General features: G+C 36.9%; 1 protein-coding gene across 1 annotated transcript; it reads right to left on the bottom strand.

Moving 5' to 3' along the window:
* Positions 1-9,269: 9,269 nt before the first annotated feature.
* On the bottom strand, positions 9,270-10,232 carry LOC126077678 (olfactory receptor 2W1-like). Its single transcript, XM_049887165.1, has one exon. The coding sequence runs from the start codon at positions 10,230-10,232 to the stop codon at positions 9,270-9,272; it is 963 nt and encodes a 320-aa protein (XP_049743122.1).
* Between the last annotated feature and the right edge of the window lie 7,155 nt (positions 10,233-17,387).

Below are 17,387 nucleotides of genomic sequence, written 5' to 3'. Positions count from 1 at the left end.
TGAAGGAAAAAAAATTGCCAGCCAAAAATTGTCTCTCAAATACGACGGCAAAGTTAGGTCATTTCCAGGTATACAGACTTTAAGGGAATTAAAAAAGAAAACAGGTAAAAAATTACAAGAAATATTAAAGAGAGTCCTTCTGTTTTTTTTTTTTTCTGTTAGAGAACCAACAACATCAGACAACAATCCAAGACCAGGACACAGGACAGATCAACCAGATACCAACTCAGACAGGAAATTCACAAAAACAAAACTAAAAGACTGAGAGTAGGGAGCCAGAAACATCAAAATGTAAACAATGACCACCTCAAAACATACAGAGGGAATAAACAGTGTAGCTGTAGAACTTCCATATGGAGAGGAAGTCAAAGCAATATCAAGAAATAAAAGACTGGTTTAAACTTAGAAAAATAAAGGTAAATTTCAAGGTAACCCCACAAAGGAAGCTAACAAACCTACCCATCAAAATAAAAAGGAAGAAAAACATAAAGACTCAGCAAACAAAAAAACAATAATGAAAGTGATGAAAACAAAGTATATTTAAAAAAAGAACTCAGCACAGAAAATGAAGTGGAAAAAAGAAGCCAATAACACCAAAAAAAAAAAAAAAACCCAAATGAGAGCAGTAAATTCAAACCTGTCAATAATTGCACTTAACGTAAATAGGCTAAATGCACTAGGAAAGAGACAAAAAAAAATTTAAAAAAAAAAAACACAATCCATCTATATGCTGTCTACAAGAGAAACAACTTAGATGCAAAGACATAAATGGAAAAATATATATCAAGGGAATAATGACCAAAGAAGAGTGGGAGTAGAAATATTAATCTCCAATAAAACAGACTTTAAAACAAAATCTACCGCAAAGGATAAGGAAGGATGCTATGTAATGATTAAAGGGTCAATACACCAGGAGGACATAACCATAATAAATACATATGCACTCAATGACAGGGCTCCAAAATGCATACAACAAACTCTAACAGCATTGAAAAGAGAAATAGGCTGTTCCTCAATAATAGTAGGACACTTCAACACGACTTTTGGTGAAGGATAGAACATCTAGAAAGAAAAGCAATAAAGATACAGAAGACCTAAATGCCACAATCAAACAACTCAACCTCAAAGGCATATATAGAATGCTCCACCTCAAAGCAGCAAGGTATGCATTCTTTTCCAAAGCACATAAAACATTCTCTGGAACAGACCACATCTTCAGCCACAAAGCAAACCTTAACAAAATCCAAAACATCAAAATAATGCTAAACATCTCTGATCATAATGCCATAAAAGTAGAAATCAATAAAAGAAACAGCAAGGAAAATAAGTCAAATACATGGAAACTGAACAACACCTTGCTTAAAAACTACTGGGTAATAGAAGAAATCAAAGATGGAAAAAAAAATTTCGTAAAATCAGCTGAGAACGAAAACACATTTTAAGAAAGCTTTTGGGACACAGTAAAAGCAATACTTAAAGGCCAATTTATAGCAATAAATGCTCACAGTAAAAAGAAAAAAAGGCCAAAATCAGAACATTAACCTTACGACTTGAACAAATAGAAAGAGCGCATCAAAAGAAGCCCTTAGGCACCAGAAGAAAGGCAATAATAAAGATTAGAGCAGAAAGAAATGATACAGAGAATAGAAAAACAATGTAAAGAATCAGCAAGACCAAAAGTTGATTCTTTGAAAAGATCAACAAAATAGAAAAACCACCAACCGAACTGACTAAAGAAAAACAGGGGAGGAAGTAAATAACTCGAATAAGAAATGAGATGGGTGAAATCACAACAGACCTAAATGAAATAAAAAGGATCATAAGAGAAAACTATGAAAAATTGTACTCCAACAAATCTGAGGAAAATGGACAAATTTCTAGAAACACACTACCTACCTAAACTAACACAAAACAAAATTCTGGCCAGTAGAATTCAACAGCATATTAAAAAAATAATACATCATGACCAAGTGGGATTCATACCAGGTATGCAAGGATGGTTCAATATTAGAAAATTAATCAACGTAATCCACCACATAAATAAAACAAAAGAACCACCCAAAAACCAGTGCCATCGAGTCAATTCCTTCTTAATCGAAGCAGAAAAAGCATTTGACAAAATCCAATGAATACAAAACCAAAAACCAACATCATTCTAAACAGAGGGAGACTGAAAGTATTCTCCTTGAGAATAGAAACCAGACAAGCACTCTTATTCGGCATAGTGCTGGTTCTCCTAGCTAGAGCAATAAGGCAAGAAAAAGAAATAAAGGGCCACAGAAGTCACAGACACATCCATACTCCCTGAGGGACTGAGTTATTGGACTGAAGGCTGGGAACCTTGATCTTGGAGGACATCTAGCTCAACTGGCATAACATAGTTTATAAAGAAAGTGTTCTACATCCTGCTGTGGTGAGTAGTGTTTGGGGTCTTAAAAGCCTGTGAGTGGCCATCTGAGGTACATCTACTGGTCTCTTCCTGGCTGGAGCAAAGGAGAATGAAGAAAACCAGAGAAACAAGGGAAAGATTAGTCCATTAGACTAATGGACCACAACTACCACAGCCTCCATCGGGTAGAGTCCAGAACAGCTAGATGGTGCCTGGTTACCACCACCAACTGCTCTGACAGGGATCACAACAAAGGGTCCCAAACGGGGTGAGAGAAAAATGTAGAACAAAATTCAAATTCACACACAAAAAAAAGACCAGACTTGCTGGTCTGACAGAGACTAGAGAAATCTCAAGAGTATGGACCCCCATGCACTTTTAACTCAATAATGAAGTCACTTCTGAGGTTCACCCTTCAGCCAAGGTTAGACAGATCTATAGGGCCAACAATAACACATATGAGGAATGTGCTTCGTGGCTCAATCGTGTATGCAAGACTAAATGGGCACATCAGTCCAAAAGCAAAGACAAGAAACTGGACAAAAGGAAACAGGGAATCTTGAGCACAGAAGTGGAGAGTGTTGACACATCGAGGCATTGGCAACTGTCTCAGTCATTTAGTGCTGCTATAACAGAAATGCCATAAGTGGGTGGCTTTAACAAAGAAATTTATTTCTTCACAGTAAAGTAGGCTAATTCAGGGTATCAGCTCCAGGGGAAGGTTTGCTTTCTTTAATCAGCCTTTTCTTCAATCTTCCCCCAGACTAGGAGCTTCTCCATGCAGGGACAGTAGGTCGAAAGGATGCACTCTGCTCCCAGCAGTGCTTTCTTGGTGGTAGGAGGTCCCCAACTCTCTGCTTATTTCTTTTTCATTTTATCTCTTGTAAGATAAAAGGTGATGCAGGCCACACCTCAGGGACACTCCTTTTACATTGGATCAGAGATGTGACCTTACTAAGGGTGTTAAAAATCCCACCCTAACCCTCTTTAACATAAAATAAAATCACAAAATGGAGGACAACCACACAACACTGGGAATTATGGCCTACCCAAATTGATACACGCATTTTTTGAAGGACATAATTCAATCCATGGCAGCAACCAATGTCAATAAATAATTTCTGTTAATTGTTTAATGAGAAACTAATTTGCTCTGTAAACTTTCACCATCGTGGAAGGAAGATTAAGTAATATATTGCTCTCTTGATGATTTTTCTTTACTAAAGCAAAACCAAAACCAAACCCAGTGCCATCAAGTCGATTCCGACTCATAGCGACCCGACAGGACAGAGTAGAATTGCCCCATAGAGTTTCCAAGGAGCACAAAGCAGATTCGAACTGCCAACCCTTTGGTTAGCAGTCGGAGCACTTAACCACTAGGCCACCAGGGTTTCCTAAAACAAAACAGTAGTACCTAAGTGTTGACCATATAAGATTCAAACACATGAGGTTGTTTTTCACAGTGCTTTCCACACAGTAGACATTCCATACATACTCATTGAAGGATTGTTTAATTTGATCTGCATTTATCAACTCACTCTTATTTCCTGAGGCTATTTACTTATACTCTTTGTTTTCAGGGTTTTTTTTTTTTTTTTAACCTCTCTAGCTAGGCCACTCTTCTTTTTACCTGGATCTTGTCTGTCAAATTCAAATCTTAAAGAATCCGTATTCTTTGATTAAAATCCCATCTACTTTTATGAATATGTTTTCCTTTTCTCCAAATCAAAGTGATCCCTCACTTTCCTGAAAAAGCTTTGCACATATAATTAGTAGTAATTTTTTTTTAGTATTTAGTTTATATGTAGTTTGTTCATGCCTTCTAATTACATTATGTAATTTTTTTTTTAACAAACATGTAAAAAGTCTATGACTTTGTTTACATGTATAAACCGACACCAAACCTGTTGCAGTCCAGTTGATTCTGAATCATAGCAACTACACAGAAGAGAGTAGAACTCCCCACAGTTTCCAAAGAGTGGATTCGAACCAGTGACCTTTTGGTTTGCTGCAGCACTTAACCACTACACAACCAGGGTTTCCTATAGTACTCCATTTTTATTTATAACGCAGAGAGCAAACCACATGAAGTTAATTTAATTAATCAGATTCGTTTTATGCTGACGTCAGGATCTCTCTTGGATTCAAGTATGAGCCTGTACTCCAGCACTGCCCTATTTCAGTAAGCTTCCCCAAATCCCCTCCATATATAAGAGGTACATTTTACTATTTATTCCGTGTGGTTTTAGCCCATGTTATGGATTGAATTGTGTCCGCCAAAAATGTGTATCAACTTGGCTAGGCCATGATTCCCAGTATTGTGTAATTGTCCACCGTTTTGTCATCTGATATGATTTTCGTATGTGTTGTAAATCCTCCCTCTATGATGTTAATGAGGCAGGATTAGAGGCCATTATGGTAATGAGGCAGGATTCAACCTACAAGATTAGGTTGTACCTTGAGTAAATTTCTTTTGAGATATAAAAGAAAGAAGGAAGCAGAGAGACAGGGGGATCTCCTAACACCAAGAAAGCAGAGCCGGAATCAGAGTATGTCATTCAGATCCTGGCGTCCATGCACTGAGAAGCTACTAGACCAGCAGAAGATTGATGACAAAGACCTGCTTGCAGAGCCAACAGAGAGAGAAAGCTTTCCCCTGGAGATGGCACCCTGAATTTGGACTTCTAGCCTCCTAGACTGTGAGAGAATAAGTTTATGTTTGTTAAAGCCATATACTTGTGATACTTCTGTTATAGCGGCAATAGATAACTAAGAATTTTGTACCATAAGAGTGGGGTGCTGCTCTAACAGATGCCTAAAAATGTGAAAGTGTTTTGAAACTGTGAATGAGTAGAGGCTGAAAGAGTTTTAAATTGCCTAATAGCAAAACCTAGATTGCCTTGAAGAGACTGTTAGTAAAATTATGGACGTCAAAGGCAATTTTTGTGAGGACTCAGAAGGAAGTAAAGAGATCTGTTACACTGGAGTGATAGAGCAGACGGTGAGATGCAACAGCAGAGAAATGGCAGCAGCAAAACCAGGAGACCAGCACAAGACAGCACTGGAGCCAACCCATGGAAAGAGGGAGCAGAATGCCTCTGTACAGGAAGCTTCCTGGCGGGCTGGCATGCCTCTAAGCACTATCAGTGGAGCTAGAATTGCCAACCCATGAAGCAAGAGAATTGAGTGCCTTCCTACTGAAGTTTACTGGCAGAGTGGGAACACTTGGCCCAGCAGGGCAGATGCAGGTGGCAAGGCCCAAGGGGTCTAGAGGCCAAGGAACAGAAAGCAGAAGTTGAAGACCCACAGAATACAGGAAACAGAGCTGCCTCAGTCTCAAAGGGTAAGGCTACTACCTCAGTCGTCTCAAAGGGTGGAGCCATGGCTTCTGGGTATCAAAGGGTGGGGCCACAACCTCCTAGGTTTCAAAGAGTCAGATCTTCACAGACTTGGTTCCAAAGTGTGGGGCTGACTTTCATGAGTGCCAGCAGGATGGGGCCAGATCAGTGGCCCAAAGGTGACAGGACTGGCTGTCATGCCCAAAGGGCAGATGAACAGGGCCTGTTAGGCCAAGCGTATAGGGTCGCCACTCAGATGGACTAGGAGAACGGGGCCACATGAATGCGAGCAGAGTTGCCATTTCACCAGGCCTGGAAAGCAGAGCTGATGTCCAGGGCCAAGGGTCCTCCACCCAGAACCTGGTGAGTGTGGCCAACACCCAGAGTCCAGAGGGCAGAGCCATGGCCTAAATGGCCTCAGAGAATAGAAGATTATTTTGATGCCTTGAGAGCTAATGTAATGTGTTCAACTAACTCTCTGGGTGCCTGTTATCCCTTCTTTCACTCCAATTTATCCCATTTATATTGGAAATGTCTGGCCTGTGCCTATTCCACCATTGTACTTTGGAAGCAGATAACTCATATTCTAGATTTCACAGATGAAGAGGAATTTTGGATTTGGGACTTGGAGTTGATTTAAGACTTTTGCTATGATATGATGGGGTGAATGTGTTTTACATGTGGCAGGGACATGAATTTTGGGGGTCCAAAGAGTGGAATGTTATGGATTGAATTGTGTCACCCCAAAAATATGTGTCAACTTGGCTAGGTCATGATTGCCAGTATTGTATAATTGTCCACCATTTTGTCATCTCATGTGATTTTCTCATGTGTTGTAAACCCTCCCTCTATGATGTTAATGAGACAGGATTAGAGGCAGTTATGGTAATAAGGCAGGACTCAACCTACAAGATTAGGTTGTATCTTGAGGCAATCTCGTTTGAGATATGAAAGAGAGAAGCCAACACAGACGGGGGGACCTCCTACCACGAAGAAAGCAACACCGGGAGGAGCATGCCCTTTGGACTTGGGGTCCCTGCACTGAGAAGATCCTAGATTAGGGAAAGATTGATGACAAGTACCTGCCCCCAGACCCAATGGAGAAAGCCTTCTCCTAAAGCCAACACCCTGAATTTGGACTTCTAGCTTCCAAGGCTGAGAGAATGCATTTCTGTTTGTTAAAGACATCCACTTGTGGCATTTCTGTTAGTAAATCAGTAAAAGAACTGACAGGAGGTCATCATATGTCATTTTCTTATGAGTTTAGTGAGCCTTCTCTACAGGCATTTCCACCCTGTTTTGTAACATATTATCACATTTTTTATATACTCAAATGCATCCAATAAATATATTTTCTGTTGAAATACTACTCTCATTAAATGGCTAATATTTTTTGAGTCTCAAACTAACTATATATTGTATAAGACAATCTTAATATCAACTTTAAGGAAATGAAGGCTTAGAATTACTAAGTGATTTTTTTCTAAGGTAAACTTTGGGTTCAAATTCTGGTCATCTGAGCCCTATCTACTGTTATGTTGTCTCATACTTTCCTTCCCCTTTAATCGCTTTATTATGCACTTTTACAAATATTGACTCTATGCTGGTAGACTGTTTACATTAAATGAGCTAGAGTCTGTGGTAAATTCTCATGAATGTGGTATGAGGCTTTGTTCAGAAAAGCAACCTCTAATGAAAGAGAATGTCATATTTAATTTTCATTATTACTATTTCCTATTACATTACTAAAAACCCGGTGCCTAGATTATTGCTTACCTTTTCAAAAAAAAAAAAAAAAACCTTTTTCAAGATACAGGTTATTCCACAAGTGTAGGATCAGGCCAGACTTCTTGATACTCTTCATAGCACCCAACAGTGCAGTTTAGTTTTTGGAAGGTCAATATATTTAAATGATTTATTGTAATTTAATGTAGTGGTGTAGGTCTATACATTCATTTCAGAGAAATACTGATTAAGTATGTGAAATATTTGTTTTATTTGCACCCAAATGCAGAAAAGACTCAAATCAAAGAGAAAATAAAACTAATCATATACAGAAATAGCAATAATTGCAGTTATAAAATGGAATGCTTTCCTAACAATCCATTACTATTATATTTTTGATGTATGGGGATTGTTAAAGTTATTAAATGACCTAATATATCATATAACATTATCAGTTATAAATTGTACTAACAGTAAGAACAAACTTTCCAAGTTCAAAAGTATTGGGTGGGATGGCTAGATTACGTACATCAGGAATGCAGAATTACATTACCTCCAAGAACTCTTTTTGGTGAGCTGGTGAACTCTTCCTGAAAACAACCCTAAAAGAGGTATTAAGTGGAATTAAGGACACTGAGAATATTCTACATCATATTAAATATATTGTATGTGCATCATTACTGTGTTGTTCTGATTGGGAATGTAAGTAATTATCCAGTGATATATCCAGTGACTACTCTTTTTCACATTTCAAAAATTATGAAGTGATAGAGGAGAAAATACTGTATTTCTTTTAGATTCCAGCAATGTATCCTTCTAAATCTATCTAGATTTATTACAGTGATTAAAAATAGGGTCTTTTAAAGAAAGATATCATATCATAGAGAAATCAAAATTTAATACCAAAATCATCTCATTTTCCTATAAAAAGTTAGATATTTTATCATGATAATTGGAATGAAAAAGATCTACTCAGTGTATGAAATTTCACTACTTACAAATATTACCATGTTTCTCAAAGTTTACATAAATTCCATGATTTCCTAGATCACTGTGAAAAGCTTACGGATCTCGAACTGTTCACATTCCCTTTTCATTCAATTTCAGGCAGTCACAGAATAAACGTTTCACAAAAGAAGGAGAAGTGAATAAGATTGTGTTGTCACTTTTAAATCACTTTAATTTGTGCCTTCCCTCTCTAATGTATCACATTAGAGAAATAGTCCTATTAAAATTAAAGAATCTTGCCTCAAGATATTTAAATCGAGTTCCACTGAACAAAGAGAAATTTTTTCAGGTGTTGCTTATGACAATCACTGTCTTATGGTTTGCATCATTCTGCACCAAATACACATAAATATTTGCATGGCCTCACAAAACATTTAATATACAAAAGCAATATTAGTATATTATAATTTAATGTAGAAATCATAATAAGTATGAAACCATTCAGTAAAGTCTATATTATTGCAGATTTAAGCATTAGCAGTGAAAATACAAGACTTAATAACCATAAAAGTTTCCACAAGACTTGAGAATAAATTTGCTGTATTCAAGTTTATACTTACTTCCCCTTTGTATTATATTCCAAGCACGAGTAAAAAATCCTACTGACTCATTTTACCTGAAGACATTCCAATAATTAGAGATATAAAAGAGCTAAGTCTAACAGTTATAATATTTTTTGTAACCACAAGAGTTTCGCACACCAGAATTATTATGTTAACTGATCACTACAATCTAGGGTTTGCTTGTCTCAGTAAAAATTGAGCCAATTAGAAGACATATTTCATAGTTTTTTTTATATTAACTTTTTTCTATGATTTCCAATTCCTCTTTATTTTTGCAGATTCATAGTCAACCCTTATGAGTTTCTTCAGTGCATCCTTCATGTCCTTATTCCTCAAGGTGTAGATGAGGGGGTTGAGACTTGGAGTGATGATGGTGTAAAAGAGAGTGAGGAACTTGCCTTGGTCTTTAGAGGTACTGTTACCTGGCCGTAGGTACATGTAGATGATAGTTCCATAAAAGATGGACACCACAGTAAGATGAGATCCACAGGTATTAATTGCTTTTCGCTGGCCTGCTTTTGACTTCATTCTTAGCACAGCTCGAGCAATGTAACCATAGGATATAAGAATAAGGAAGAGGGGTGTAAGGACAAAGATAATGCCTAAAGCAAAAACAGACATTTCAACTACTGTTGTGTCTACACATGCTATCTTGATCATAGCTGGCAATTCACACAAGAAATGATTTAAAGTTGTGTTTCCACATCTAGGTAAATTCAGGGTAAGTGAACATAATGCTAGAGAACAGCCCAAGCTAATACCCCATACCATGATAATCATCTTGAGGCATAGGTGTGGATTCATGATTACCAAATAATGCAAGGGTTTACAAATAGCTATAAAACGATCATAGGACATAACAGCCAGGAGAAGGCACTCAATGGAGCCCAACCACATATAAACATAGAGTTGAATGACACAGCCCACAAAGGTGATGGTCTTATTAGGCCCCCACAAGTTGACAAGCATCTGGGGTATAATGCTGGTGGTGAAACACAGATCTAGGAAAGATAAATTCCTGAGGAAAAAATACATTGGTGTGTGCAGATGGGAATCCAGGAGACATGCAAGAATGATGGCTGTGTTACCCACCAATGTAATTAAGTAGAAGATGGTGACAACTCCTGACAGGACCATTTCCAGTTTGGGATGATCAGAGAAGCCAAGCAGAACAAAACTATTTAGAGAACTATCATTGTTTTGGCCCATAGTCCTTCAATGCCAAGATCCTAAATTGAGAAGAAAAAGAAGGAGGAGGTAGAAGGAGAGGAAGAGGAGAAGATGAAAAAGAAAGAGGAGTAGGAGAAGAGAAGAAGAAAAAATTTGTCAACACAGGCAAGGTGATTTTATGAAATACAAAAATAAACAAAGGGAGGGAATTTATGTTAATAATTGAAAAAATAAATGGATAGAAAGTATTTCAGTCCGGTAATCTGGTATTTGTTGCAGGTTCTTTTACGATGATGAGCTCATAACTACATTTTTTGTCTAAGTGACCTTGGAGCATTCACTTACAAGTATATGTCAGAGTACTGAAAAGATATGGTTCTACAGATGTGTGACCCTATGATTCTCACTTAAGCTACTTACTCAGTCAGAGAGTTTACCTATCAATCTATCTACTGGCTAATGTCAGAATGAAGTAACAGCGTTCCTTTTTTTCCATACATTAGTGAATAGCACCTTTGATCTCCCAGCTTGTTATATAAAAGATCTGCCATTTTTCCTTAGCACCTTCATCTCCCTTATCCTCAGTACCTAACTGATCACCAAACTGGTAAATTTGAAAGCAAAAATATGTTTTAACTATCTTCTAACTTTTTAAAATTCACCAGTGAATGCAAACCACTGTCATCTCTCTTCTAGATTCTGGTAATAATCTTCTACCTTTACATCTAGACTTATCCCTTTATATTGTTACAAGATTCAATAAAATCATGTCATCTGTGTACATAAAAGCTGCCAAGGGCTTTCCATTACACTTAAGAAATATTCAAATTCTTTAAGATGGTCGAGATGAATCTTCATGATTTGGTTCCTGCTTGACCTCATTCTTGTCTCACAGATCACTTTACCCATATTCACTACTAGCCTTTTCTCAGTTTTTGCACAGATCAGAATAATTCCCATCTAAAGCGTTATGGAACCCTTCCCCTTCTTCTCTGGGTAACTTATACTCATTCTTTAGGCTACTAATTAAATATTTCTTATTTGAAGAGGAATCCCCTGAACATACAATCTCTTTTACTTTGTGTATTATATCATGTAGAAGGAACTCTTACAGACAGCTGGTATAACAAATAGGTTAAGAGTATCTAGTGAGAAAGCCTGTGTTCACATCTCATCTCTGCCAATTATTTAGCTATGTCATTCCAGGCAACTTACATAAACCTTCTAGGATCATCTTTTAAAATGGGACAATAAAAATATGTAGAGTTGGATTCTACTGGAAGTCCTAGCTAGAGCAATAACAAAAGAAAGAGAAGTAAATGGCATCCAAGTTGGTAAGATAGTAGTAAAACTATACCTATTCACAAGTGATATGATCCTATTAATGGAAAATCCCAGAGAATCCCCAAGAAAGTGCCTGGAATTAATATAAGGATTCAGCAAAGTGGTAGGATATACGATCAACATACAAAAATCAGTTGTATTCTTCCACAGTAATGAAGAGAACTCAAAAAGGGAATCAGGAAAACAATACCACTTACAATAGCTCCCCAAAAGATAAAATACCTAGGAACAAATCTACCTACGGACATAAAAGACTTATACAAAGAAAACTACAAAACACTACTGCAAGAAACCAAAAGACCTTCATAAATGGAAAAATATCCCATGCTTGTGGAAAGGAAGACTTAACATAGTGAAAAATACCAATACTAACCAAAGCAATCTATAGACACAATGCAACCCTGATCCAAATTCCAACAGCATTCTTTAGCTAGATGGAAAAACTGATCACCAAATTTATATGGAAAGGAAAGAACTCTTGGATAAGCAAAACATTCCTGAAAAAGAAGAACAAAGTATGAGGCCTCACAAAACCCAATCTTAGAACGTACTATATAGCTATGGTAGTCAGTAACAGCCTGGTACTGGTACAACAACAGACACATAGACCAACTGAACAGAATTGAGAACCCAGAAATAAATCCATCCACCTATGGGCACCTGATTTTGACGTAAGTTCAAAGTCCATTAAATGGAGAAGAGATAGTCTCTTCAATAAATGGTGCTGTCAAAACTGCATATCCATTTGCAGAAAAATGAAACAGGATTCATCTCTCACCCCATGCACAACAACTAACTCAAAATGGAAACTATAAAGTTCATGGAAGAAAACATAGAGGCAACACTAGGAGCCCTAATTTATGGCATAAATAGAACAGCATGCATAATTAAAAATGCACAGAGTCCAGAAGATAAACTAGATAACTAGGGTCTCCTAAAAATTAAATACTTATACTCCCCAAAAGACCTTTCCAAGAGAGTAAAAAGAGAACCTACAAATTGAGGGAAAATATCTTTGTCAATGCCATATCTGATAAAGGTTTAATCTCTAAGATATACAGAAAATGTCAACAACTCAACAATGAAAAGACTAGCAACCCAGTCACAAAGTGGGCAAAGGACATGAACAGACACTTCACCAAATAGGACATTCAGGCAACTAACAAATACATGAAAAGATGCTTGCGATCATTAGCCATTAGAGAAATGCAAATCACGACCACAATGAGATACCATCTTACCTCTAAAAGAATGAAACTGACCAAAAATTCAGAAAACAATAAATGCTGGCAAGGTTGTGGGGAGATTGGAACTCTCATACACATCTGGTGGGAATATAAAATGGAACAACCATTATAGAAAATAATACAACACTTTTTTAAAAAGCTAGAAATAGAAATACCATATGATCCAGCAACCCCACTCCTAGAAATATATCCTAGAGAAATAAAAGCCATCATACAAATAGACATATGCACAACCATGTTCACTGCAGCATTATTGCCAATAACAAAAAGATGAAAACAACCTAAGTGCCCATCAACAGGTGAAAAACCAAAAAAAACCAAACCCACTGCTGTAGAGTCAATTCCGACTCATAACGACCCTATAGGACAGAGTAGAACTGCCCCATAGAGTTTCCAAGGAGCACCTGGTGGACTTGAACCGGTGACCTTTTGGTGAGCAGCCATAGCACAGGTGAATGGATAACAAATTATGGTACATACACACAAAGGAATACTACACAATGATAAAGAACAATTATGAATCCACAAAACATCTCCCAACATGGGTGAACCTGGAGGGCATTATGCTCTATGAAATAAATCAATCACAAAAGGACAAATATTGCGTGAGAACACTATTATAAAAACACAGGTAAAGGTTTACACACAGAAAGAAACAATCTTTGATGGTTATGAAGGAATGGAGGGGTGGGGAGGAGAAATCACTAACTAGGTAGTAGACGAGTGTTAAATTTGATGACGAGACAGACAATATACAGTATAGGGGAAATCAGCACAACTTGACCGAGGGAAAGGAAGACACTTGGTGCAACAGAGGAAAAAAAAAAAAAAGGCAATCACAGTAAATACTACACGATAGCATATATAACCATATGGGAGCAGTAAAAACAAATAATAAGTTATAAGCAGATACGTAGACAGATATGTATGCTGTATAGGGGAAGAAGGGTGTATAAGGGTACACCCATGACATAAATATGTTAGGCTTTGAAATTTTTTACATACATATTTGTATGTACAGAATGTATATTCATATATACAAAATAGAGCACAAAGGGGGCACAATCATAGAAGCTACATAGATACATTAATACACTTTGAGGGATGGAGTAACTGGAGCTGTGGGCTGGGGACTAACTCCAGGGAACATCTAGGTCAATTGGCATAGCATAGTTCATAAAATACTCTACAACCTACTTCAATGGGTAGTGTCTCGGGTCTTAAAAGCTTGCAAGTGGCCATCTAAGATGTACCTATTGGTTCCACCCCATCTGCAGCAAAGGGCAAGGAAGAAAACCAAACACACAAGGAAAACATTAGTCCAAAACACTAATGGACCACATGAACCACAGCCTCAACCAGCCTGAGCCCATAAGAACTAGATGGTGCCTGCCTACCACCAATGACCATTTTGACAGGGATCACAATAGAGGGTCCTCAACAAAGAAGGAGAAAAATGTAGGAAAAAAATTCAAATCTACAAAAAAGACCAGACTTACTGGTCTGACAGCTTCTGGAGGAACCCCCAAAACTATGGCCCCTAGACACCCTTCTAAATCAGAACTGCAGCCACTCCCAAAGTTCACCTTTCAGCCAAAGATTAGACAGACCTATAAATCACACAATCACACACGTGAGGACCATGATCTATCAAGTATATGAGAACAAATGGGAAACACCTGCCCAAAAGCAAAGATGAGACGGCAGAAAGGAACAGGAACACTGGACAAATGAAAATGAGGAATCCGGGGTGCAACTTGGAAGAGTGCTGACATGTTGCAGGGATTGCAACCAATGTCACGAAACAATTTGGGTATAAACTTTTGAATGAAAAACTAATTTGCTCTGTAAACTTTCACTAAAGCACAATAAAATAGAATAGCATACGTAGTATTGGAGTGAAGAATAATTGAGTAATATATATAAAGTGCTTAGAACAATGCTTGTAACATAATGCATCTCAAAAACATTACTCATCACAATTATTATAAGAAATTATAATCATGCACCATGTAGATACATGTTTGTTTAAAGTTTCCCCTGTATTACTTCCCCCGTACTATGAGCTTCAAAAGCAGACATGATGGATAGTGCTCCTTACTGTATCCCTAAACCTAAAGCAGCCCCCCAAATATATTTAATTTTTGACTAAGTGAAAAGTTAAGTCACTCCATGAATAACAACGAAAAATCACATAACATTATTAGTTAGCATTTTCCTTACATTAAAAATTTAGGTTGGCAGCTTGTGAAGTTACCTGAATGGGATGCTGGAAGGTGAAGGATTAATGGAAAATACTGTGATTTTATCTATGTAGTAAAAAGTCACCAATTCATTCAGTTTGATAAAAAATAAATTTAAAATATTCATCTCTATTTGAAGGACTAATAAATTCAGCATTCTTTAGTAGTGTGATTCAGATACAGCTCCTCAAGACATGCAGGGACAGAGCAGAACTGCCAAACTTCTAACAGTTCAACACATTATCAATCCCCCACCTCAGTTTCCTGTTACTGAGTATAGAAAGATAACTTCCTACCACCTGAAGCAAAAAGGAAATCCAGAAAGTTTCTGTTCAAAAATAACTAAGAGAAAATATTTTGTTGAAAAATAATAAATATCAAACTAGTGCATGTGTGTAGATAAAATGCAAAAAGTGGTTTTTGCTATGCCATTTCAAATATATTTCCTCAATATTACGAAGAATTTACTTTGAACTGTGACCGTAATCCAACAGCGTACACATTCACCAGACTAACTGAATATACTGTCCAATATAGTCGTTTCAAGATAGACATTGGTTGATTTCCTCAGAATTTGTTTTTCAAGAATAATGATTTGAGCCTGGTTTCTACCATTGACCAAGATGGACGAAAAGCAAAAAAAAAAGTCTTTGAAATGCATCAGAAGCTGTCACACACCATTAGAGTTCTATGATTTGTGAGCGGGGGAATGAATAAATAGTATTTATTTTGATACACATGTTGGTGTGTGTAATTGTGCCTAGCTCCTGAATAAAATTTGAAAATTATATTAAATTTAATAAATTTATTAATATTTAAATAAAATTTCAAATTAAGTTTAAAATATATAAAATTTAAATTCGGTTAAAAATATATGAATGCAAAGATAAAAATTACTTTAAAATTACAGTCCATTCCATGCTGTTAATTATTTTCATAGTTGATTGTTTTCTTTATCACTACAGCCCCCAAAGATTAAGTCACAGGGGCTGAAAATCTTCCTACTGACATTGGGAGCCTGCAAATAATTTCCCAAGCACATGAGATTTGGAAACAGATCCAAAATACCTGGGTCCTTTCTAGCTAAACAGTCTTCATGAAAAGTATGATATTTCAATTCTTTTCAATTTAATCTACAGTTTTCCTCTTTTATTTTGCTGAATAAAAATGTCTGAAATCATAAGTAAGGAAATAGCTTTATGTCCTTCTCTTATAATAAAAAAAACTTTCATCTTTCCTTCATAATATAGACAGAATGGAAGATTTTTCTGCAGAGACTTACAATATGTATTTAATCTTGGACTTCTGACAGAAAACCAGAAGAATCAGCCCATACAGGTCTAAGTTGTCTTTCTTCTGCTCCGACAAATTGTTCTGCCAACTCAGGCACACTATTTTCTAAGAAATACTAAAGATCTACATTACGGTGCTCCAGAGCAAGTCATCTTGAGGTTCTACTTCTCGACCTGTGTTGAGCCCATGGTGAAGAAAACAGATCGCGGTTCAGCATTTGCTCCTCAGGCTGCAGCTCTCATGTGTTCCCTGCGGTGCCACAGCAAATTCTGCTGTTTACCTGACCTCTGTTAAGGTACAGATTCTTGACAGGACTCCTCCTTCATCAAGATGTGACTTCAGAAGTTCTTAACAGTTCTTAACGCGAGAGAAACATTACACAAAGTAATCAGGTCATTCCAAGGCCCTTCTGCGTGGGCTAGAACTGCCAACAGTTCTGTCACCCAACTTGTGAAATGTTTGCACCACCCAGGGATTCCAACTCAGAATAAAAACTTAATAAAATTTCTCTGGAAATTCAGATCATCAAGAAAGATTATCTAAGCCACCCAGGACTGCATCCAATTTGACTTCATTAGAGTAAAGTGCAATAAAAAAAAGCCAGCTGATGAAGCAGCTGGGGATTAGACCACATCCTGATATTTCACAAGGACAAATTTAGTAAATGCAAAATTTATTTAATATGAAGGAAAACACTAGGGCAGGGAAATAAGAAAATATATATTTTTTAATTTTTTTATCTAGTTGGTGAATTCTATTACAAATAGCAAAAATTGCTCTAAAATAATGTGCAATTCCAACACTTGAACTTTAACATACACTGACTCTAAGATAATCATACCATTAATAATACACATATTGATTTTGGAAATAAATGTGCTCTGAGCAGATACGTAAACAAGATACCTCTAATATTTATCTCTGACCTCCAAGCTCTGACACCAAAGGCCTTTCTTGTCTGTGAAAGAGAAGATATTCAAACTGCAAAGCTCTAAACAGTAAGTTGAAGATCCCAAGAAATTTATATTTGTATTCAATGCAAACATGCCTTTGTCTTGATGACCACC

Source organism: Elephas maximus, chromosome 1 (genome assembly GCF_024166365.1).
Source record: "Elephas maximus indicus isolate mEleMax1 chromosome 1, mEleMax1 primary haplotype, whole genome shotgun sequence".
Lineage (NCBI taxonomy): Eukaryota > Metazoa > Chordata > Mammalia > Proboscidea > Elephantidae > Elephas > Elephas maximus.
The sequence above is the reverse complement of the archived record's forward strand: the minus strand, read 5'-3'. Positions and strand labels throughout refer to the sequence as shown.

Coding starts and splice junctions, on each gene's coding strand:
- LOC126077678 (XM_049887165.1), bottom strand. CDS start 10,232: ATGGGCCAAAACAATGATAGTTCTCTAAATAGTTTTGTTCTGCTTGGC.